General features: G+C 33.8%; 1 protein-coding gene across 3 annotated transcripts; it reads right to left on the bottom strand.

The window, feature by feature from the left end:
- Positions 1–4,923: 4,923 nt before the first annotated feature.
- LOC104590896 (putative sucrose-phosphate synthase 2) lies at positions 4,924–13,982 on the bottom strand. 3 transcript variants are annotated; one of them, XM_010249659.3, is made up of 12 exons: positions 13,320–13,982; positions 11,926–12,158; positions 10,734–10,797; positions 9,898–10,596; positions 9,591–9,722; positions 9,369–9,500; positions 9,120–9,296; positions 8,982–9,035; positions 8,830–8,892; positions 6,193–7,173; positions 5,993–6,120; positions 4,924–5,385 (listed from the first exon to the last, which is right to left on the bottom strand). In XM_010249659.3, exons 1-12 carry the CDS (start codon positions 13,596–13,598, stop codon positions 5,106–5,108), a joined length of 3,222 nt encoding a protein of 1,073 aa, XP_010247961.2. In that variant the 5' UTR covers positions 13,599–13,982; the 3' UTR covers positions 4,924–5,105. The 3 variants fall into 3 exon arrangements, with proteins under 3 accessions (XP_010247961.2, XP_088752912.1, XP_088752913.1); XM_088896786.1 differs by having other exon boundaries at positions 4,924–5,278; XM_088896787.1 differs by having other exon boundaries at positions 5,036–5,543.
- Positions 13,983–23,654: the final 9,672 nt, after the last annotated feature.

The raw sequence follows: 23,654 nt of genomic DNA, 5'->3' as shown, positions 1-23,654 counted from the left end.
CATGCTTATACATAGCCTCATAATAAAGACTAGTGGGGACCGTGCGATGCACAAGATTTGTTAAGGAAAGCTAAACAATAAAACACATAAGAGCATGCAATTATTTTATATTTATAACTTTTTAAATATTTATATTTTATAATACTTTTAATAACTTTTTACAATACAAAAATAACAATAATTTATTTCAACTAAGCTTGTTCATCGAATTGATGAAACCAACCAACCCGACCAACTCGACCCAAATTGCTTAGGTTCTAATATTTTTGGTTGAAATTGGATCAGTTTTGCTGTGCCCATTTGTAAATTGACCAAAATCGAATGACCCAATCACAAATATATATTAATATTTTTATATTTTAAATATAATTTTTTAAAACGGGAAAGTGAGGAAATTCCCATATTTCTTAGTCTCAAATATTTTATATTATAAATTTATTTTTTCATTTTTTAAATTTAAAATTATGTTTTCAATTTATCATAAAAATACAAAAAATAATTACAAAAATACAAAAATATATATATTAAATTAGTCAATAAATATTGTAATCTCAAATAATAGTTTAATCTCTAATAAATATTAATGAATAAAATATAGCAAAAATACAATAATACAATAAGTCTAATAAATTTAAAAAATTAAATAGCAGTAGTTTAATATCCAATCATTATTAAAAATTTTCATTTAAAAAAACAAAACAAATATAGATTTATACATAACTATTGAAAATATATTTATCATAAAACTATAAATAATTACTGAAAATACGATAAATATTAATTTTAGTATATTAAATATATAATAAATATAAATTAAGATTTTAAAATTAGGGTAAATATATAATAAATATAGATTAATTTTAATATATTAACTCTACTCTTACTATCGTTATGTTTCTGACAATTGAGTAGTAGTTCACCCGTTAACAAAAAGACGAAAAAGACAATTTTACCATTATTCTTCTTCAAATTTTCAAAAAAAAAATAAAAAAAAAACAAGGAACCTCATGGGTTTCGTTGTTGCAAAAACCTCTCAAAGAGAGACTAACGTTCTCCCCTGCATCCAAGATGCCACCATTGCTGCTCTTACCCTCTCGTTCCTGGCATCGTTCATAAATAACATCCCTTAGAAACGGCTCTGCAGACAAATCCAAAGAAAAGAAAGACCATTGTTGCTGCTCTTCCATTTCTGCCGCTGCAACTTTGCTCTATGACCATCTGCTACTCTGCTCTACGACCATTCCAACGTGGATGGAGAAGGCCATCAGCGCTGGTACAACCCTCGAGAGCGAGATCACAGAGGGCAAGGGCTCCTGCTGCGGTGGACAAGTTGGGAAGCTCTGCTACTCTCCTCTGCGAGCAGACCAGCGTGGATGGAGAAGGCCATCCGCTAGTACAACCCTTGAGGGCGAGGGCTCTTGTTGCGGTGAACGAGTTGGGAAGCTCTGCTACTCTACACACCTGGTCGCCGGCGGCACTCTAACCTGTGCACGCACCTAAACATCACATAAGGCGAAGGCTCTCTTGGAGAAAGTGGGGTCACCTAACTTTGGAGGAGAAGATCTGAGGCGCGTATGAAGACTATCTTTAGAACGTTATTTGCCCACACTCAGTTTTACTGAGTTTGCTATTGGGTTATAGGCAAATCAGCAAAGTTGAAGAGTCTCCAAAGAAACCTTCTGTGAGACTGTAGCAGACCGGACTGAGAGAGAAAGAGAGTGAATTTCGAAATTGTGTGTTTTGGAGCATGATTCATGTTCCTTAAATAATTTGTGAAGAAGTATGAAGAAAAGGTAGGTGTTGGTTTAGAGAAAGCATCTTGAACAAACATTGTGACTGTTTAAAAAGTAGCTAATAGTTAGTGACTGTTAACTTTGAATTGTGCCTATTGATCACACCCAATCGAATCGTGACCGTTGATCTCATCAACGGTGATCAACGGTCAACAACACACTAAAACCAAAGCCGCCCATCACGAGTGCGAGCAAAGTGTGCCTCTAAAATGCCTCATTGCGCTGCAAACACGCGCGCGTTGCACAGTATTGAATCCCCATACTCTCCTCTACTAATTCTAAGGAGTGTAAATCAGCTCCTATTGAAATATTGAAAACAAAACTTATAATTTTCCAATGTGGGACCATGTTCAAAACTGGGTTTTGTAAGAAAAAAACTCATTTTTCAATCAAGTGTGTAGGTGCAATTTCTCATGTAATTGACCAATCAAACCCATTGGATTTTAATCTCAACATGCGGTGAAGGGAGGCTTAGTGATATGTGAGGCCACCATGGAGACCGCATTGGTGCAAGCAGACTGGACAACAGAATTGGTGTCTCTGAGGCGATTCAGATTCCAAGCGATGGATTCGAGCTCGGAGGTAGCAATGGCATAAATGTCTCAGTCAGAGAGCTTGTTGAGGTAGGTAATGACACGATATTTGAGATCCTTAGTGGAAGCATTTTGGGGTGGAATCGAGGATGATCGTTTCGATTGAGGCATTGTCGAAGATGGAGAATAATGGGCGTCAGAAACCCGCATTTGTGAGAGGTGGGTCAGGTGGAAAGCAATGGCGCAGTTGATGGGCTTCGTCGGTGTTCATTTAAACAGTTAGTTGAGATGCTCGTCGATTGCTTAGGTTTGTCTTACTGACTCTGAAGCTGCAATTGAATATATTATTGTTCTGAAAAATTGAAGATATTATAATATCAAATAATAGTTTAATCTCTAACAAATATTAATCAATAACTTATAACAAAAATATAATAAATTAAATTCAAAAGTTTTAATAATAATTTTGGAGAAAGTGATGAGGTAATTTAGGAGTAATTTTAGGAGAAGAGATTATTTAGTTTATTGAGAAAATGCATCTCATTGGTTGTTTCAAAAATAACATGGAATAAAAAGAATAAAAAATGAGAAAATTTCTTGACTGCTTTGCTTTAATAGATAGATAGATAGATAAAAGATAGATAGATAGATAGAGAGAGAGAGAGAGACCAACAAGAACAGTACAAAATATTGGATTTAGCGCCTGTTTGGGAGAGCTTTCGGAGCTTGTGGTATTCCAAGCAATGTTTTAATAAATGTGGGTGTAATACGAAGCTACTCTAAGTAGCTTTACGGGAACATAGGTGCTCAACCACCACGGCTCAATCATCACAACTCACCTCCAATGCAGAAGCTGTACTAAACGAGCTATTAAATAGGATCATCTTGGCCTTCAAGCAAATGCTTTGATCGTCATAGTCAATGAAGGAGTGGCAATAGATGGCTTAGCCCAGCTTTTTGTTACCGAATTTAGATGGACCTTGGGCTTTTGTTTTATTATGCATGTGTCAAATTTTTGATGATGATGGTGATAGTAAATAATACGTTTCAAAAAAAAAGAATTTATATTTCTATGTCTAAAAATTATTCTTATTTTATTACAGTTATTTTTGTTTAATATGATGAATATATAATTTTAGAAATGTGCCCAAATTTTTTTATACTTTTTATACTTATGACATAAAAGGTTGACACATTTAATTTGGTTATTAATCTCATGCTAAGCACATTTTTGGCTTTATAAATAAGGCTACACAATGGGAGGTAGCCCATTGCCCCAACCTGGGTATGTTATACAACTAGCTAAATAAGGTATCAACTAAGCCACCATCAATTGGTTTATGTGCTTCTCATAATATATAAGCTATATAAAAAGGAATGTTTGAATCTCAATAACTAGAAAAGAAAAGGAAATTAATTTTTCTACTACTCTACATGTAAAAAAAAAAAGTAGAAATATAGTAAAAGCTTTGGTTTTATTTCATTTTTCTCCCTTCAAAAGTATATTTTTAAACAAAATCCTGCGCATGGGTCACCACTAGTATCTACATATTTTACTCATATAATAAGATTTTAATCATATTTAAAGTCAATTAATTTAAAATGATCATTTTATTTTCCATCCAACCCAAAAAATGCATTTATGGAATAAAGAGTGAGTTAAATAAAATTGGATAGCAATAGAACCCATTCATGGATCTATTTGGATCTGAATCCAGATGTAGTAATTGATCCAAAATAATAATAATAATAATAATAATAATAATAATCCAGATTTAGTAAGATGGTAAGGTCTACAACTTTTTGGATCTTGACCCTTTTTGAATCTCAATAACTAGAAAAGAAAAGGAAATTAATTTTTCTACCATTCTACATGTAAAAAAAAGTATAAATATATTAAAAACTTTGATGAATCAGTTTTATTTCATTTTTCTCCCTTCAAAAGTATATTTTAAACAAAATCCTGTGCATGGGTCACCGCTAGTATTTACATATTTTACTCATATAATAAGATTTTAATTATATTTAAAGTCAATTAATTTAAAATGATCATTTTATCTTCCATCCAACCCAAAAAATGCATTTATGGAATAAAGAGTGAGTTAAATAAAATTGACTAGCAATAGAACCCATTCATGGATCTATTTGGATCTGAATCCAGATGATGTAGTAATTGATCCAAAAATAATAATAATCCAGATCTAGTAAGATGGTAAGATATACAACTTTTTGGATCTTGACCCTTTTAATTTTTTTTTTTAATTTTTAAAAATAAAGGACATTAAAAGTGGGACTATTTATACTCACCCACAACTGATTTGGTTTTCTTTTTATTTAGAAACTGAATTTTATCACTACCCTTGGGACATATGGGATGTCTTCTAACACAAACATGCACATCACTGTCTTCTTTACCACTAATCACTCTGCAATTCAGTCCTGTTCCTGCATGATAGTGGTCACATATGGAATGGGATTTATTACAAGGTCAGGACAGCTGTTACCTTTTGATTGGGTTAGCTAAAAGAGAAGCAGCAGAAGGTTAGTAGCAGATCTGGACTCAAGTTCATATGTGAGCATGAGAGAAAGAGAGATAATGATGATAATTTAATTGTTTAAATTGTATACCTTTCTGTATTTGCCAAATAGGAGTTCTATAAACAACGGGAAAGAGAAAACCAATTTCAGTTAAATAGCCAAAAGAAAACAGAGAAAAAGAAAGAAGCAAAATAACAATTGACCTTAGTGTGAAACATACAGAGATTCTTTTCCTTCATACTCAAACAGACTTGGAGACTGACTTTAGCGCTTTCAAGATCACATCAGCTGTTGCTCCACTGTTTGTGTGGGTGACAAGAGGGCTCTCCCCTGGAACTATGTCATCTTTCAGGTAGCTTCCTGTTGTTCTTACTAATTCCTCAGATCCTTTCTCTACTAGTCCTTTCATAATCACTGTCTTGTGGGTTCCAGATATCAGTTCTTCATAATCAGTGTCACCCGTTTCACCAAGAATAACATACATGTTTGCAACATTCAATCCCCAACGAACAAAGAGGTACCTATTGATTTATCACAAACCAAGAAGGAAACACAGTACAGAGATGTATATACATTTAGTGGATACAAATTTCATATTCTTCTATTACCATTTACCAGGCTACTAGACAAACAATAGAGTTCCTTTTACTTGATTTATTTGAGGAATGGTGGTCTGCATCTGAGTAAGTTCAATCACAAAAATGACAAAAGTTAAACAAGGGTATTACGCTAGTTAGAAATGATAGAGAAACAAGACATGAGTCACATCACATGACAAACACCCTGTAAACTATATCATGGTATTTTGCAAGTTCTGAACCCTTGACACCATGAACCTGTAACCAACTACATCTAATCTTGTTATGGCTCAACAAACCATTAATCTGGAGCCTCAACAGTAAGGATGGCAATGGTCCCTATATTTGCCCAACCCAGAACTAGAATCTCTACTTTGATATCTAAATTATTTGGTATTTTTCATTGAGTGGTTATTATGACATAATACTTAGAAACATATTTTGGTTCCTTTACGAGTAACCCTACAAAGGCTGATTTGTACATGTAAAAGCTAATGATAGAATGCAAGTCACCAAATATCTAAGCATATAATTGAATGCATGTATGTACCTTAATGCTTGAGATCGAGATGCAAGAAGAGGAACAATTTGCATTCTTGTTGAGTTCCTACAGTACATTGGATGGCACCGAAGTCCACGCATTCTCAGCTTTTGCCTCAGATCATCCACCCTCATTGCCTGAAAAGATCATTCACCATGAAAAACCATATAAATTACACTACTGATGCTTCATTAAAAGATTATATGTACCTTGCTGGAATCTTTCATTAAGTATGAGATGCAATGTGAAATGCTTGATTTCACATCTTCCTCAATTGGGCTTGAAGAATTGTGAGATTTATCCCCTCTGCTTTCTTGTGAATTCATTAGTTTCCAAATAGTCTTCTTTAGGCCTTCACAACCCCAACGGTAGTCAATATGGGAGGTGTAGTCTGGGTCTGGATACAACTTTCCATCATCTTCTCTATAAACACCTGGGTAGTACACTTCACTCCCACTGCTACATATCAGAGCATCAAATTCTGTCACCTGAATCCTCCCTAATTTCAAGAAGTCTATTGTCTCAGAAACTGGCATGGCTGTTGAAAAAGCAAATCCTGAGAATCTTGATATTTGGGAGTCTGACCGCACAGCCTTAAATATCTCCTGTACTGTCTGAAGCATCTTACTGTCAGCAACTCCATTGCAGTTATAGCAGTCAAGTGCTATTACAATTAACCTCCGCCTTCGTCTCAGGAGTGGATACTTGTTTGCCACATTCTCAGGATGTTTATTTCCATATTCAGTTTTATGTGGGTCTGATAATGGCTTCTTTATCTTACTTAGGATTCGTTTCACTTGATCTTGTACCTCAGGATCACCCTGGACTGCAGCCACTTTCTCTAATTCAGCAGGATCATTCTCCAAAGAGCCATTGAATGAAGACTTTTCCCCATCAACAGAAAGCCTCAAGGACATGTCCTGCACATCCTTGAGTGAATCTCCAAGGGACTCTTCTGCAGCCATGTCATCCATTGGGGTGTCAGTCTTCCATTGTGGATGCCTCATCCTACACGCTGCCACCCTTGTCAAGTAAGTTCGGCAATGTTCAGGCCATGAAAATAGGTGTATATTTTTCCATCCATTCTTCCTGCATTCATGCCATAGATTCTTTTCTGAAACTAGTTTAAGCAGTGCATCTGCAATAGCTTGTTGATCATGTGGGTCCACAAGCAACCCATTGTTCAGTGCCTAACCCAAAGGAATTAAAAAGAAACTGTCATTGAAGCAAAGTACATGATATCATACATATATCCTATTCTCATTGCACTTCATAGATTGACAACATGGAAAAACACTGGTTGCTATAAAACTGACCATGTGGTTAAATAAAGGGTTGATCAGAAATAAAGAGTAAAAAATAATAGAAATTTTAATGTAAGAGCAAAGTATTCAAAATTGTAATTTTTTTTTTCAAATTTTGTTGTGTATCATATATAGCCTATTCTCATTGCACTTCATAGATTGACAACATGGAAAAACACTAGTTGCTATAAAACTGACCATGTGGTTAAATAAAGGGTTGATCAGAAATAAAGAGTAAAAAAATAATATAAATTTTAATGTAAGAGCAAAGTATTCAAAATTGTAATTTTTTTTTTCAAATTTTGTTGTGTATCATTGAATTTTTAGGTGAGCGTGGACCTTGGTGCAATGGTTGAGTTGCCGACCTGGGTGACCAGTGTTCAAATCTTGGAAACAGCCTCTCTCTGTATGTGCAGGGGTAAGGCTGTGTATATCTGTCCTTCCCCAAACCCTGCATTGATGTGAGCCTCATGCATTGGGCTGCCCTTATTCTTGAATTTTTAGGTAGTAAGGATATTTCTAAATTTATTAGGTATCTATGAATTTTTATGTAGTAGGGATATTTTGGTCCTTTTACATGTTGTCTATAGGGTCCAGCCTAATAATTTGATTTTTATGGTCAAATTTAGTTTATGTGTAAAATTTCATAGTCATTACAGATTAGTTTAGGAGTTATTTCTCTTTGAATTAAAGTAGGATAGTGGCAATAATGCAATTGTTGTTTTTCTTAGTTCTATTAGGATTGGCCACCCCTAAAGTGTCTATTTATATGTTCTAAGTGCAAAAGTGTGGATGTTTATTTGAGATCTTACAACTTATGTTAACTGGTCAATGGTGAGTGGATTCTTATGCCCTAGAATGCTACTAGGCCCCAAGTTAAGTGACTCTGAATCTCTCTCTCTCTCTCTCTCTCTCTCTCTCTCTCTCAAAGTTTCCAAGCATCAACGACAGACATCAACAGATCACACCCTTTTTTTTGGTAATTAACAGATCACACGTTGTACATTAAATATTTCATTCAACATCCCCAAGGAACTGAAATTAATTTAGGTACATTTTTTATTTTACATCAAAACACAATTTTCCTATTTTAGCTGCTTTGTCCTTTTGTACCAAACCATATTGCTCGCATATTTCAACACACCCTATGAATCTCCATCACCTCCATCCTACCTAATTTCATCCCAAAAGTCCATCATCTCTGCAACGTTTCATAAAAAAAAATCTTAGCTCTTCCATTTAGTCCTTAATATTCCTTAATTCTATTTCATCCAATCAATACCTTCCTAGACTCACCATTGGATCATAGTCATCATATGTCGTATTCTCACTAAGATCAAGTATTAATCTCACTACATTTTCATCAAATAGATCAATATAGAAAAGCACAGCCAAGTTAATAACTAACTGAATTTGCTTAGTTTAAATACACATTTTGATAATCCAGGCTTGGACCACTTGGTACAGGCCAACAATGTAGCATCAATTCCTAAATATTTCAAACCTATGATGTCATCAACAACAGCGTAAAACAATTTTTACCCGGTGAATATCAACAGGTCCGCCATTTTTAGTAGCCACCATTGGAAGCCCATGTGCTGCTGCCTATATAAAACCAAGAAATTAAGAGCAAGAGTTTTGTTTTAGCAAGAGGATGATAGTATGGGGAAATATAGTTTATGATAGAATCAAACCTCAATTAAGGTAAGGCCAAAAGGCTCAACCAAAGCTGGATTTATGAAGACCCCCTGCCATGTTTCCAAGCACTTTGATGATAAGCATCGGTTGAAATTAGATAACTGTAGTTAGCAGCAACATGGATATTAGCAAACCTTTGTTTTGGCTGCTAGGCGGTAGATTTCTGGAACATCAGACTGCTTGTGATGCTTTGGGTAGGCAACAATCCCATAGAGGTCATACTTATCAATCAGCTTCAATACTGTTGTTAGCACATTAGCATTACCTGAGGACATTTCATCTATATCATCCCTATTCCCCATTATGAGTGTCTGCACAAGCATATTACCTCTATGTCAGTTTTTCTCTTAGAGAACATCTGAGTAATTGAGGTTGTTGCTTACAAGATTAGCAAGGTCTCTTAATGGACGACATTCCCCAAAGGCTTTCAAAAGGGTGGTGATGTTCTTCTTTGGATCAGGTCTTGATAATGCCAGGATCATTGGCTTATGGGGATTTGTGAAGAAGCGCATTACCTGTGGAGATTTTTCTTCTCTGTCAAGATAAAAATAAGATAGCAAAATAGGATAGAAAAGAGATGTTGAATAGTTGCAGAAATGTCTTACTTCAGACCATATAGGTGGAACTGCCCTTGGTGAAGACCCATCAGCACCAAAAAGGGCTGCAAGTTCCCCATCAGCTTCAGGAGTGTCCTCTTGAACAACAACATTGCTGAAGTCCATGCCAGGAGGAATAACCTGAAGATATTCTTTGTTTGTCATTAGTGATTAAACTTCCTGCTTGCATTAGTGCATATTATATGATGGAATTAAATAGCACATGTAGGTGTCTTCAGTCCTAATTTTTTAGGGTCGTCCTTAGTTATACAAACACAGAAAAGAACAATTCAGAAGTTTCAAATATGGCAATTACCACCATCCTTGGCATGTGACGGCCATGACAACTGACCCCACGTCTTGTACGGGCTCGCAGTACCTTCTCCAGCTTGACATCAAAACCATCATACAAGCCCCACTGCTCTTCAATCTCTTGCTTGGTACTTGTGATGACAAGCTCAGCAGCATCAAGGGACAGCTCTTCTGCTTCTATCCTCCGCATTATCTTGTATGTTGAATTGATGTCCTCCTTTGATTGTCGCCCCTGCTTAAGAAGCTGCTCTAACTTGTTTCTCCCAAGAGAGTGTCCTGTAAGAACCATGGGTACATTCAAAGCCCCAGACAGAAGTGCAGCACTATCTCCTGCATCTGCATAGTGTCCATGAATCACATAGGGCCAAATAGGCTGGCCCCCACCTATCTGTTCTCCCAGCACCTTAGACATGTTAAGAATGTGTGACAGAGCTCCATCTACGAATTCTTGAATATGTGGCCATAATAACTCTTTCCGGAGGTATTTATCCCGTGAACCAAATGGTATCCTTATAATATAAGCACCACTGCTCTCTCCTACATCATTTTCTTCTTCATCTTCAGGGCCGGGGGTTAACATCTCTGTGGGTTCTCCATAACTCCAATCCACGTCTGGTGAGGATACTTGGCGAGTGAAAAGGTCCACCCTATACACCCCAGGCATCGTAGCTAGTGCACGGGCAAGCTCCACCACATATTTGACCTGAAATTTTTCAGCTGTCAGATGTGTTAATATAAAGTATAAACCTTTATCTGACAATTCTATAATTTACAATAAGTTTATCATATATGTATTGCAAGAAATGCCAGAATCTATTCACAGAAGGTTATCTTAGTTACCTGGCCACCAGTATCAGAATCTCGACCAAGCTCCATGTTGTCTCCCCGGACCAAACCATGCAAGCTGGCCAAGGAGATGAGTCACAATTGCAATTCTAAATTTAAACTTAAATCAGTTCATAAGCAGAACTGTAGACATGTGAATTTTTAAGCCAAATAAAATGGGCTTAATTTACAATGACAGCCTATAAATTAATATGGGCTCCCATGGGCCCAAGGCCCAAGTCTATGTAAATATGTCTTGATGGCCTACGGATCCAAGTGAATTAAGTCCAATCTGGCCCATCTCCTATTGTAATAGGGTGGTCCCATTGGCAAGACCATATAACTCCTACATAATGGTGCATGTATAGGAGTTAAGGCTAACCCAACACCCCACTCACATGGATTGGTTAGCTAAGTGGGATGAGGTGGCAGCCTTAATCCTTGGCTATAAATAACCTTGCCTAGGAGGAAAGGGGGTCCATTTTCTTCCTTTTGAGAGAATCACACTACAAGAAGCTCTCAGACACCAACACTGAAAATTGCAAGCAACCAAAAGCTCCTGCAACCTCTAGCAACTACAAGATCCAGAGAGAAGAAAGAAGGGAAAAGCTTCTTTGTTCTCTACAACACTTGGATTCAAGCTCTTCAAAGAAGATCAAGCCACCACAAAAGGGCCCTTCTTAGAGAAGCATCCTTCACAGCCGATTAAGCGCAAAGCCCAGAGTGAAGAAATCTACACCAAATCTCTCAAAGCACCAAAATCAAGGAAATCTACAGCAACACTTCAAGAAGTACGAGAAACACGCCAACAGCCCTCATCTCACCAAATTCGACCGTTAATCAGAGGTTGCTCATGTCATTGAGCAAAAATCAAAGAGAGTTCATTCCCTTGTTTGTTTTCTTTATTACAAATTTATTTTGTAGTTTGTCTCCATATTTTGTGCTAATTGAAATATATGAAATTTGTGTCGACAAGAACCTAGCATCTCAGAGTGATAGTGTTTGGATTTTCCAGACTTCGTCATAGAATAGCTAATGGAACTATCAAATTCAAAATGTATAGGTGTATTAAAAGGAGAGAGAGAGAGAGAGCTTTATTTATCATGCAACTTTTCTGTTTGTAGTCCATACTTTCATGTATGAAAAGTTGAAAACTGAAAGAATCTTGACAGCTTGAGTAATCACAGTTGGCCAATTCAATTTGTACCTGATAAGAACAATGTAGAGTTTCTTCCCCTTGTTATCATCAGACCACACTTCGAGGTTTGAAAAATTCCTCTGGTACTTCTTCATTGGGGCCTCACTCTGAATCATCTCCCCCACAGTGTCCCCCTTTTCTCCCTCAGAAAGGTCTTCAGACAGGTCTTCAGTGGCATCCATGCGTCCCTGCTCCCGCTCCCACCTCCTGTTTGTCAAGCGTTGGAACTCTTCCCATTCCAACTACTCATTCAATCAATAGATATGTATTCTCAGGCATGGAATTAATTCATTGAATTGATAAAATTATTGTACAAATTGCATTTATATTATTCTTTTCAGAATTATCATCATCACTATCAATTAACTATTTGTCAATTGCTGTGTTGAATACTGTTCATTTCCTTAGTTTCGGTGGTAGCCAGAGAACTTCTGAAGAAAATTAATCCTGTGAAGAACCCACTTAAAATTCAAAGTATAACATGCACAAAGCAATCACACAAAGTGACAAACAATGTCCACAGTTCATATTTGCAAGAATAAAAAGATAACCATATTTTCCCACTAACTGCAATTCTTCATCCAGACTTCTATGAATAGAAACCATTCACTTAAAATTTTCGGCCAAGACTCCACCATATTCACTTTTGCTTTAATAAATTCTTGGCTCATACTATACAACATATCTACAAAAAAATGAATCATTTAATAAAAGAAAATACATTTTTGAATCTATCCATTTGAAAATTCCATTTCTTACATTAGCAACTGAGACTTTCTGGGTTAATATAGTAGAATTTCCAATATAACTAAAATGCAAACAAAATTTTGAAATATTTTTAAGAATTCCCTACTCAGTTCTTTCTTGATGAACTATTGACAGCCATGTTTTAAAGAACTAACTTTCGGCCCTACCCATTTGAAAGTTCCATCCTATCATTAACTATTACCAATTTGCTCTTAAATTAGAACAAAACAGAGCAGTTCTGGATTAAAATAATAGAATAGAAAATGAACGATTGACAAAAGTGTCTTAAAAACCATTTTTATTCTACCCATTTAAAAAAAAATTCCATTTCTTCCATCAAACTATCACCATCTTCCGCCTTATTCCATAAAAAAAGCAGAGAATTTATCTGTTAAAATATTGAGTTTCCAATACAAATATTCATACTAGCAAGAACTTGGCCAAACAATTCATCACTATAAAACTCTATTTTAAAACGCATATGATTTCTTCACTCTTCTTTTGGAGAGAGCCAAGAAGACTTCTACAAACAAAACAATAGCAACCCAAGTCCCTGAACAACGAAGAAACTCATTGAAAACCACTAAAAAACACTGAAGAAGCTCACAACTTCATATACAGAGAGATCAAGAGACAGATAATGGAGAGCTGGGTACCTGCTTCTTCTTGCGGGCGAGATGCCAAATGCGCCAACACATGTTCTCAAGCCGAGAGCTGCGCTCTCGTGCGTTGCGGGTGGCGACCACCTTGATCCAGGTTCGATGGAGATCGGTCTCATCAACACCTGTAACCACTTCTTCCACAAAGTACTTTGTGGGGTTGAAGTGCCCCCCCTCCCGTAGGTTCACCGAGGATGGCTTCTGCTCCTCTATTGATGCTGCTCCACTATCGAGAATTGCCTCCAAGTAGCCATTGATCCATTCGTTCACCGCCATTTCTTAGGCCCGAAAAAAAAAAAAAAAATCAAAAACTGTATTCAAAGAAGCTCTGTTAAACTGTTATAGCAGACAACGCCCGTTCTTGATTAGAAAACACAGAGCAGCAGAGAGACTGGTAGAGAAAGAAACTGAAATTCAATATGGGTTTTTGTTTATCATTGAGACTGGATGCTGAAATGCTCACATTTATTTAACAGAGAGAGAGAGAGAGAGAAAGAGATTGGATTCAAAAATGTTCACTCTCAATAAAGAGAGATTTTCTGTAAATTTCTCTCTTTGGTTTAAGGTGGTAACAGAGACTGAGAGCGGGAGGAAGGAGAGAGCGGTTGAAGAGTTTGGGCTTGGGAGGGAGAAGTTAAGCAGAGCCTGCAGAGGATGAGCGACGTGGGGTGAAGGTGGGGGTCCTTTTCCCACGAGCCAGAGGCTCTTTCCTTCAGGAGGGTCATTTTCACACGTGTGGTAGCTCATGTTTTTTCTCTATTTCCGAGGTTGCACAGTTCTCCATGCGACCTCGGCTCATTTACACGTAACTTTGATAACTTTCTCTGAAAATCTAGGGAGAAAAATGCATGGACATTCTTATTTATTCCCTCCACCATCTGGGTCCTAGCCATGCATCAATAATTTGGAAGGTCTCGACATCCAAGGGCTGTGATTTTTCAGGGTCAGACATTTCTCAAGCATCTGACCATTCACAGAATTGGAGATGACAACTGACAGACTCCCAAAGGACTTAGGCTTGGCTTTTTAGTGGTAATAATAATAAGGGATAAAGCTCACTACCCAGCTCAAGAGGTATTAAATCTCATTAAGTAAGCTCTTTATTATGATAATTAATTAATGAGATGAGAATTGGCTAATTGCATCAAGAAGCTTATTAATTTGACGATTCATGTGATGGGCTTATTAAAATTGGGCCAATTCAAATAGTGCAGCCTATCAAATGCCTAGGCCCACCCATTGGCCCACAAGAAGCCCATCTCATTCTTAAGTGAAAAGTCTAACTAGAAACCTAGTCAATCATTTTAATCACTGCTCATGTTGCACTTGTGTCTTAATAATTGTAGCTTGTACTTTGGTCTCATTGACAATCTTTCTTGCTGGCCATACATCCATGATAACAGAGAAATGGCACCAAAATTTTCAAATTTTAAAACAATAAGTCTCTCTCTTTCTCTCTCTAAAATTTTGATTTTTGTGTATGTGGTGGCAAGCCCATCATCCTACTTTGTGGTAAGCACTATCAACCAAGCTTTATCAATTGTCTTCTTTACCCTAAATAGGTGAAACCCTTTAACCCACATGTATCTTTCTGGGCTAGAATTCGGTTGGATGTTGTGGAGTGATGAATGATGCTTGAGGGACAGATGGGTCTGGGTTTCAGACAAAATAGAGGATGCACATTTAGACAAAACCAACATTGGTGGATTTTGGCTTGTATCTCTCACCAAGTGACACGAATCAGTTTGAGATGAGAAATTAACTCTCAACGTGAATTATTTTGGGGGATCTCTTTTAAGGAATTTTTTCCCTTTCACATGGCAGTCTCTCTCATATCCTTGATGTTTCTAGTTGGTAGGTTTGTCTTTTGGGGGGAACCAAGGAATATCCCTGTTAGCATTAGCTTTCATGGTTGCTATCTCTTCTTTGGCCACTGCTTAATTAAACATGTAATGAAAAGGAAAAGAGAATTTAACTCAAAATTTAATAGTCTTCAATCAGTGAATCAGTGATCAGTAACTTGGTGGGGTCTTAGCAAGGTTCAAATTATTGATACGTATCAGCCAATATATATCGTACTGGGAGCTTTTTTATACACCCCTATAAGAGGGTGTATCGAGGTTTTGATCGGTCTAGGGGGTGGATGAACCTTAAACCAACCCCTAAAAATTAAAAACAAAAACTACTGATACTGCCCGATATGTCAGGCGTATCGATATTTTGAACCTTAGTTCTTAGATAGAGGGACCGTTTGTGGCTGAACTAAATAACTTGTTTTCTCTAGGTAAATTAAAGACAGCCACCCCGGATTTAGGGCTACTGACACTTGGATCCTTGAACTTTTGTTTTGTGATAACCCCATGAAGTTTTAGATTTTTGCATTTTGCACCCATTGTCAACATTCCATCAAAATCTAATTTGCAACCCCCTCTTAATCTATTAATAGCCCCCCTATAAACCACATCCTACCCGTGAATTTGGCATCAATCCACAGGCAGGATTCAGTCCACCCCTAGTCTATTAGTAGCTCCACCTAGGAGTGGACTGAATGGTAAAAACCCCATATTTTTAAACATTTTAAAACCCCAAGCTACCCTTATTTTGTTTTATAAAACCATTGTCCTTTTTATTCTTAGTTTTATTTTTCTAAAATCCTAATTCTTATGTTTCTCTCAACTTTGTTTTCAACAAAGTTTGTAAAGAGAGTGCCTCCAAGAATGATTGATTCATCGATGGTTTGTGCTTTAGAATAGTTGTTTTTTATCATTTTAATATTTATTGCTGTCGGTTCATAGAATCTTGAATGCACAATTTAGTAATTTTACTTTACACCGTCGTCCAGAATCAGGGGGTAAGTATTACCATAATGAACTCCCCAACGGGAGTTCATATCACCTTCAAACAATATATGTTCCAACATCCTCCCAACATGATTTGACATTAGGCATCTCATACATATCAGCGATGCCGGAACATGTTGGAAGGGTATTTATTGACATAAGATCTCTAACTCGCTCAATAGATGAAGATTAATTATCATACCTTGAATATTTTATTATTTAATTGTTTTTATCCACTAAAAACCAAAACAGTAAGCTACTCAGTTCAGCCACTTCCACCCTTATCAAATGGCCCCCATCAACCTTCTCTCAAAAAAGCAAAACAAATGGGATTGTCTAGTCTTAGTAAATCACTTTAACTTATTGTAATTAAACAACAAAAATGGTGGAAATCACCCAAAATTGTCTACTCTGGTTTGTCATAAGATTATCAGCATTGTTAAGAGGAGAATAACATTGTGACAAGCCAATTTCTTTAGGTTGAGTTTGGAAGGAGTATAAATATAAATATGTACAATACAAATACATACAAAATAGGAAAAATTTCGGATTAGTACATTGTACTTTGGGCCTAGTGCCACTTTGGTCCCCAAACTTTAAAATGCGACAATTCAATATCCAAACTTTTAAAACGTGACAATCTAGTATCTGTCGTTAACTAGCTGTTAACCAATCATTAAGTGGCATTTGAAAAAGACAAATGCCCTTCAATTGTTAATTTTCTTCATCAACCATCTAAACATTGACAAAAAATTAACACTCCCAAGTCCTTGCCTATTCCATTCAAGAAAGTTGGGGTCATGTTTGGGTGGGCATTCTGGTGACCCCAACTTTCTTGAATAGAAAAGGCAAGGATCTGAAATGTTAATTTTTTTTGTCAATGTTTGGATGGTTGATATATAAAATTAGATGACACTCAAAGGGCATTTGTGTCTTTTTCAAATGCCACTTAACGACTGGTTAATAGCTAGTTAACAGTAGGTATTGGATTGTCATGTTTTGAAAGTTTGGGTACTAAATTGTCGCATTTTAAAGTTTGGGGACCAAAGTGGCACTAGGACCAAAGTACAGGGTACTAATCGAGAATTTTCCCTGCAAAATAATACAAAATACAAGGTTTTGCACTCTACGTATTTGTATTTGAACTCTTTCCAAATGGAGCCTTAGACACAAATGTCCTACATACATTTTATAAAATTTTTCCTTTGCCAACTAGCTCTAATAATTCACCTTTACTCAGAAGAGGCATGCTATAACATGAACTTGGAAACCTTTCAGCTGGTATTTTGTGCAAAAGATGTGTACCATGGAGTTCTATGGACCACCCTGGCAACGCTTTCCACGCAAGGCTTCTATTTGCAAACTACAAGTACTTTCAGAAATAGAAATAGAGAAGTGTTGATGAGGGACTCTCTTGAAGATTACTTGGAAATCTGGTTATGAGGAGAAGATGAACAAGACAAGTAGATTTAGGGAAGATATACATGTAAAAAGAGAACTTTTATACTGTGTTTGGTTGCAATGTAAATAAATTTATATTGATGCAAAACTATGGCAGTGCAAATGATTTGATTGTAAATTATGACCTATTTTTCTTTCAAATTTTAACTTATTTTGTTTGATTGCAGTGCAAATAAAGTAAATTAAGACATGAAGCATAATGAAGTAAAACCCAAAACAAAATTAAGCAAAAATTTACACATTTTTCATTTGCACTCCAATGCATTTATACTAGTACAAATAAAATTGCACTGCAACCAAACACAGCCTTAGGAACTATACTTGCCTTAAAAGGAAGCTACCATGACCAAGGTTCAAAATTTTGTCACATATTTGCAATAAAACAAAACATCACATGTTGGTGTATATGTATCTCGGTGGGTCACCGATGCATCAAATATGAACCTTTTGGGGTTTTGACCTATTTCAGGGGTAAGCAGGGCTAAGACTTACCCCTCTGCCCTATTTAAAAAGAAACTAAAAAAAAAGGCCAGATACGTGCATTGTAAACTATCAATATACCCCTTGCGCTGTATGAGATGTATCAATACTTTGAACCTTAATCATGATCATAAGGAGTGATGTGTTCTAATCTTTCCCACAAAACCATTAGTCAAAAGCTTGAGAATGGAAAAACCCAAGAAAGGGAGAAGAATTATCCACAATCAAGGTTTAAAGTATCGACACGTATTGGCCCATATCGGTCGATACATATCGTTCCGGGACCTCTCCGATATGCCCCTACAGTGGTATATTGGGGGTTTGACCAGTTCAGGGGGTGGAGAACCTCTAAACCGGCCCCCTGAACCCATTTTGAAAAAAAAAATAAAAAAAGTAAAAAAAAAGGTACCAATATTTTGAACCTTGTCCCCAATAGTAGAGTTTGAACCAGGACTATGATTCATATATAGTAGCATTGGACATTCACAGATCAACAATTGCACCTTCTAGTTCAAGTTAATCATCAGTCCAATGAAAATAAAGGAAGAAGAAAATAATATAGTTGAAAAGGGGAAGAATAATAAAATGAAACCACAATTCTAAAATGTGTTATATCATAAATCTAATTTTTAAATTTACTTTTTAATAATTGCACTATAATTTTTAAAATTAAATTAATTTTTTAAGTTTAAATCTTTTGAATCGACGGACCAAATCAAAAAATCGACCCAAACTGATACAACATGAGTGGGACAGTTTTCACAAAAGGTCAGTTGGTTTCAGCTGACCAACTCCCCAACCTAACCAGGTCGATTTGGTTGGCCAAATAGCCTACGACCGAACCGAACCAACTCACGAACACTCATAAATTCAGCTAAATTAATAGTCTCAACCCTGATAAATAACAATAGCTTAATCTCCAATAATTATTGAAAATTTATAGCAAAAATACACAATTATTGAAAATTTATCGATAATGAAAAAAATACAATAAGTACTAAAAATATATTAACTTAGTCAATAAATAGTATAATCTCAAATAATAGTTTAATCTCTAATAAATATTAATCAATAAGTTATAACAAAAATACAATAAGTACAATAAATTAAATTTAAAAATTTCACTAATAGTAGTTTAATCTCCAATAATTAAATAACAAAACAAAATAAATTTATACATAATAATTGAAAATACATTTATCACAAAACAATAAATAATTACTGAAATACAATAATTATTAACTTTAGTATATATAATTATATACTAAATACAGATTAAGATTTTAAAATTATTATTAATAAATATTATTTTTTTTAAGTTATTTTCTCAAATTATTAGTTGATATATTTGAAATTAGTTATTTACAATATTATGTAAAAATATTAAATTATTATTAATTTCAATATTATGTTATAATTATTTTTCTAATTTTCAGAATTTTTTTAAATTCATTACATAATTTCTTTATTTTAACTATTTAAAATCTAGTTATGTTAAATACTTAAAATAATATGTAAAATATTTAAATTTTAAAATATTAGTTATTTATGGAATTTAATTGTCCATAAAATCATAATTTATACTATTATTACATAGTTTCATTTTTTATTTTGTAATATATTAAATTATTATTAATTTCAATATTATGTTATAATTATTTTTTTGATTTAAAGATTTTTTTTAAAATTTATTACATAATTTCATTATTTTAACTATTTAAAATCTAGTTATGATAAATATCTGATGATCCAGAAAAACATAATTTAAATTGTTAGTAAATAATTTTGTGATATATTTTGTAAAAATATAAAATTATTTATTAGATAATTTTGTTGTTTTAACTATTTAAAATATAGTTATGATAAATATTTAGTTATTTAAATATTTAAATAATCTATAAAATATTTAATTTTTTTTTCATTTGAATTTTATTTTATTTAAAGCTATTACATATTATTAAATATTTGAAAAGAATTTAAATTGATAATTTGGAAATATATAATTTAAATTGTTAGTAGATAGTTTCGTGATATATTTTGTTAAAATATAAAATTATTTTTTGTCTTTTTAATAAATATTTTAAAGTCATTATATAATTTTGTTGGAACATTTAAATAATTCTTAAATTTTAAAATCCAAACTTTCTTTAGATAGATATAGATAAAAAGTAAGGGAGAGGATAAATAGGAATTAAAGATAATTTAGGAGATAAACTCTTTACTAAATTAGAAATAATTGTGGAGATAAATAAGAATTAGAGATAATTTAGAAGATAAATAGGAATTAGAAATAATTCTGGATAAAGTGGGGGAGGTAGTTTACGATAAATTTTAGGAGAAGAGATTATTTAGGTTATTGGGAAAATGCATCACATTAGTTGTTTCAAAAATGACATGGAATAAAAAAAACAAAAAATTCAAAATAAAGAGAAAATTTCTTGACCGCTTTGTTTTAATATATATATTAAATTGGCATCAGAAAATATATCTAAATAACATTTTCTTGAGTCCAGATCTGCCACCCATAGTCAACAGAGCAACATGATCCATAGCCATTCATCTTTTAAACAGAATTGTCATCACAAAGTAAAAAAAAAAAAACCAAAAGTGCTTGGATTATTTATCTATCTATATATCTATACTATATTTTAAAATGCAGTTGACCGTTAGATTCCTCATATTGTTTTCAAACCCCTTCAAAATTTTGTGATTTTTTTTAATTTTTTAAAAATAAAAATAAGCATGGAGCTATTTAAGCTCACCCACAACCCTTGGAGATTTCAGGTGTTTAATTCAAATCAGGATTTTCCATGGGACCTCAAAAATCTATTGAAGGAAGATTATATGAAAATCCCTGTTTTGCGAATTGACTAATGTATTTTTCTTTGGAAATGTACGGATTTGCCCAATGCAGATTTCTGATTTACACTGCAGGGCTATAAACATTCAAATGGACCGATACCCACACTCTATGCACCCACGCCCACCTGTGAATTGGCATCAATTCCAAGCTGGCACCTACTCCAATCGTACATTGAACCTACAAATTCTGACACTGGGGGTATCGGTCATTCTCCCATTTTTCTTTTGTTGCTTTAATTTTCTATTATTTTGTTTTGTTTAAGTTTTCAGGCAGGATTGAAAGGGTAAGCGGGTGTGCATTTGTTTTGGGTTCTAGGGCAAGGTAGGCTAATTAAGTCCTTTACTTTTAATGTTGATTGATTAATACAATTTTAAGGGTGTCTGCCTCTCCACCTAGAGTAATAAAAAAGCTCATTCACAATCATTACAGTTAAGAAAATTGAATGTAAAGTGGGCATCTTTTTAACATTAGCCCATGCATTGCATGAGTCTCTTCTATAACATACACACATATCTCTCCATTAGAATTCTAGGAAAAAAGACAAAAAAAAAAAAAAAAACCTGTACGCATCACATGATATATTAATGTACATATTACCTCGTTGACAATTTTTTCCTTGAACAAGGAGGATAATTTTGTATATTTTTGTTATTATGGTTGTTTCCCGAAGAAACACCTTCATATTAACACCATTCAGGTGTTTTAATTTAAACAAAAATTTTATTTTGTTGGACTGATTCAATAAATCTTGATTGTACCTTCTTTCACTTAGGTTATGTGGGAGACTTTTAGTAGAAAGAACTTGTTGCTGCCAAGGATGGGCCAAGGGCAATAAAGTAACTTCACTTCCTTAGCCGAGGGCTTATGTGTCTGACTTGAGAATAAGAGAGCATGCCAGAGGCCCCGGGTGTTATCCCAGGGTGGAATCTCTGATGGTCAAGTTCGTCAAGTGCACAAAGGGGGTCAGACGCAGCCTGAGGAGAGAGCTCAGACAAGGTCACTCGGGAGTAAGAGAGCTTAAGAGCAAGAGTAAGCCAAGTGATCTTGCCAATACAGGGGTGCCCTATTTATACTTGACCATGCCTGGGAGTAGTTGGAGGTGGTTAGCGGCGACCTAGAGTTTGGTTGATGCCATGTGGCGCCATCCTAGGCCCTGCCACATGCGCCTACATTAGAACTTTTTCAGCTCATTAATTTTCTCTCTCTCTCTCTCTCTTCTTGTTTTCCAATCATTTGAAAATTTTGTGGCTTTTTTCAATTTTTGAAAAACATAAAAATTATCAAAGTTAGAGATATTTAATCTCAACTACAACCAATTATCCTTTTTATTAGAAAACTGAATCTAATCACTCCCTTGTAGAACATGGGCATCTTTTAACACCATTAATTCCATGCCATCAATTATACACATAATATATATATATATATATTAAAACAAAGCGGTCAAGAAATTTTTTCCTTTTCTTGAATTTTTTATTCTTTTTATTCCATGTCATTTTTGAAACAACCAATGAGATGCACTTTCCCAATAACCTAAATATTCTTTTATCCTAAACTACCTCCCCCACTTTCTCCAGAATTATCTCTAATTCCTATTTATCTTCTAAATTATCTCTAATTTCTATTTATCTCCAAAATTATCTCTAATTCCTATTTATCCTCTCCCCTACGTTTTATCTATATCTATCTAAAGAAAGTTTGGATTAAAAAATTTAAGAATTATTTAAATATTCTAACAAAATTATATAATAACTTTAAAATATTTATTAAAACACAAAAAATAATTTTATATTCTTACAAAATATATCACAAAGTTATGTACTAAAAGTTTAAATTATTTTTATTCCAGATTATCAATTTAAATGTTTGTGAAATATTTAATAATGTGTAATATCTTTAAATAAATAAAATTCAAATAACAAAAAAAATTAAATATTTTATAGATTATTTAAATGTTTAACATAGCTATATTTTAAAGAGTAAAAAGAACGAAATTGTCTAATAAAGAATTTTATATTTTTACAAAATATATCACGAAATTATGTACTAACAATTTAAATTGTGTTTTTTTGGATCATTAATTTAAATATTTTTCAAATATGTAACAATATGTAATAGCTTTAAATAAATAAAATTCAAATAACAAAAACTTTTAAATATTTTATAGATTATTTAAATAATTAAATAACAATATATTTATCATAACTAGATTTTAAATATTTAAAATAACAAAATTATGTAATAAATTTAAAAAATTTCTTTAAAGCAGAAAAATAACTACAACATAATATTGAAATTAATAATAATTTAATATATTACAAAATTAATAATTAAATTATGTAATAATAGCAAAAATTATGATTTTATGGATGATTAAATTCAATAAATAATTAATATTTTAAAATTTAAATATTTTACATATTATTTAAGTATTTAAATAATTGGGTATTTTAAGTAACAAAATATTTAACATAACTATATTTTAAAAAGTTAAAATAAAGAAATTATGTAATAAATTTTAAAAAATCTGAAAGGTATAAAAATGATTATAACATAATATTGAAATTAATAATAATTTAATATTTCTACATAATATTATAAATAACTAATTTCACTTATACCAAGTAATAATTTGAGAAAATAAATTTCAAAAAAAAAATTATTAATCTATCTATCTATCTATCTATC

This window comes from Nelumbo nucifera, chromosome 1, assembly GCF_055504915.1.
Source record: "Nelumbo nucifera cultivar China Antique chromosome 1, China Antique-T2T, whole genome shotgun sequence".
Classification (NCBI taxonomy): domain Eukaryota; kingdom Viridiplantae; phylum Streptophyta; class Magnoliopsida; order Proteales; family Nelumbonaceae; genus Nelumbo; species Nelumbo nucifera.
The sequence above is the reverse complement of the archived record's forward strand: the minus strand, read 5'-3'. Positions and strand labels throughout refer to the sequence as shown.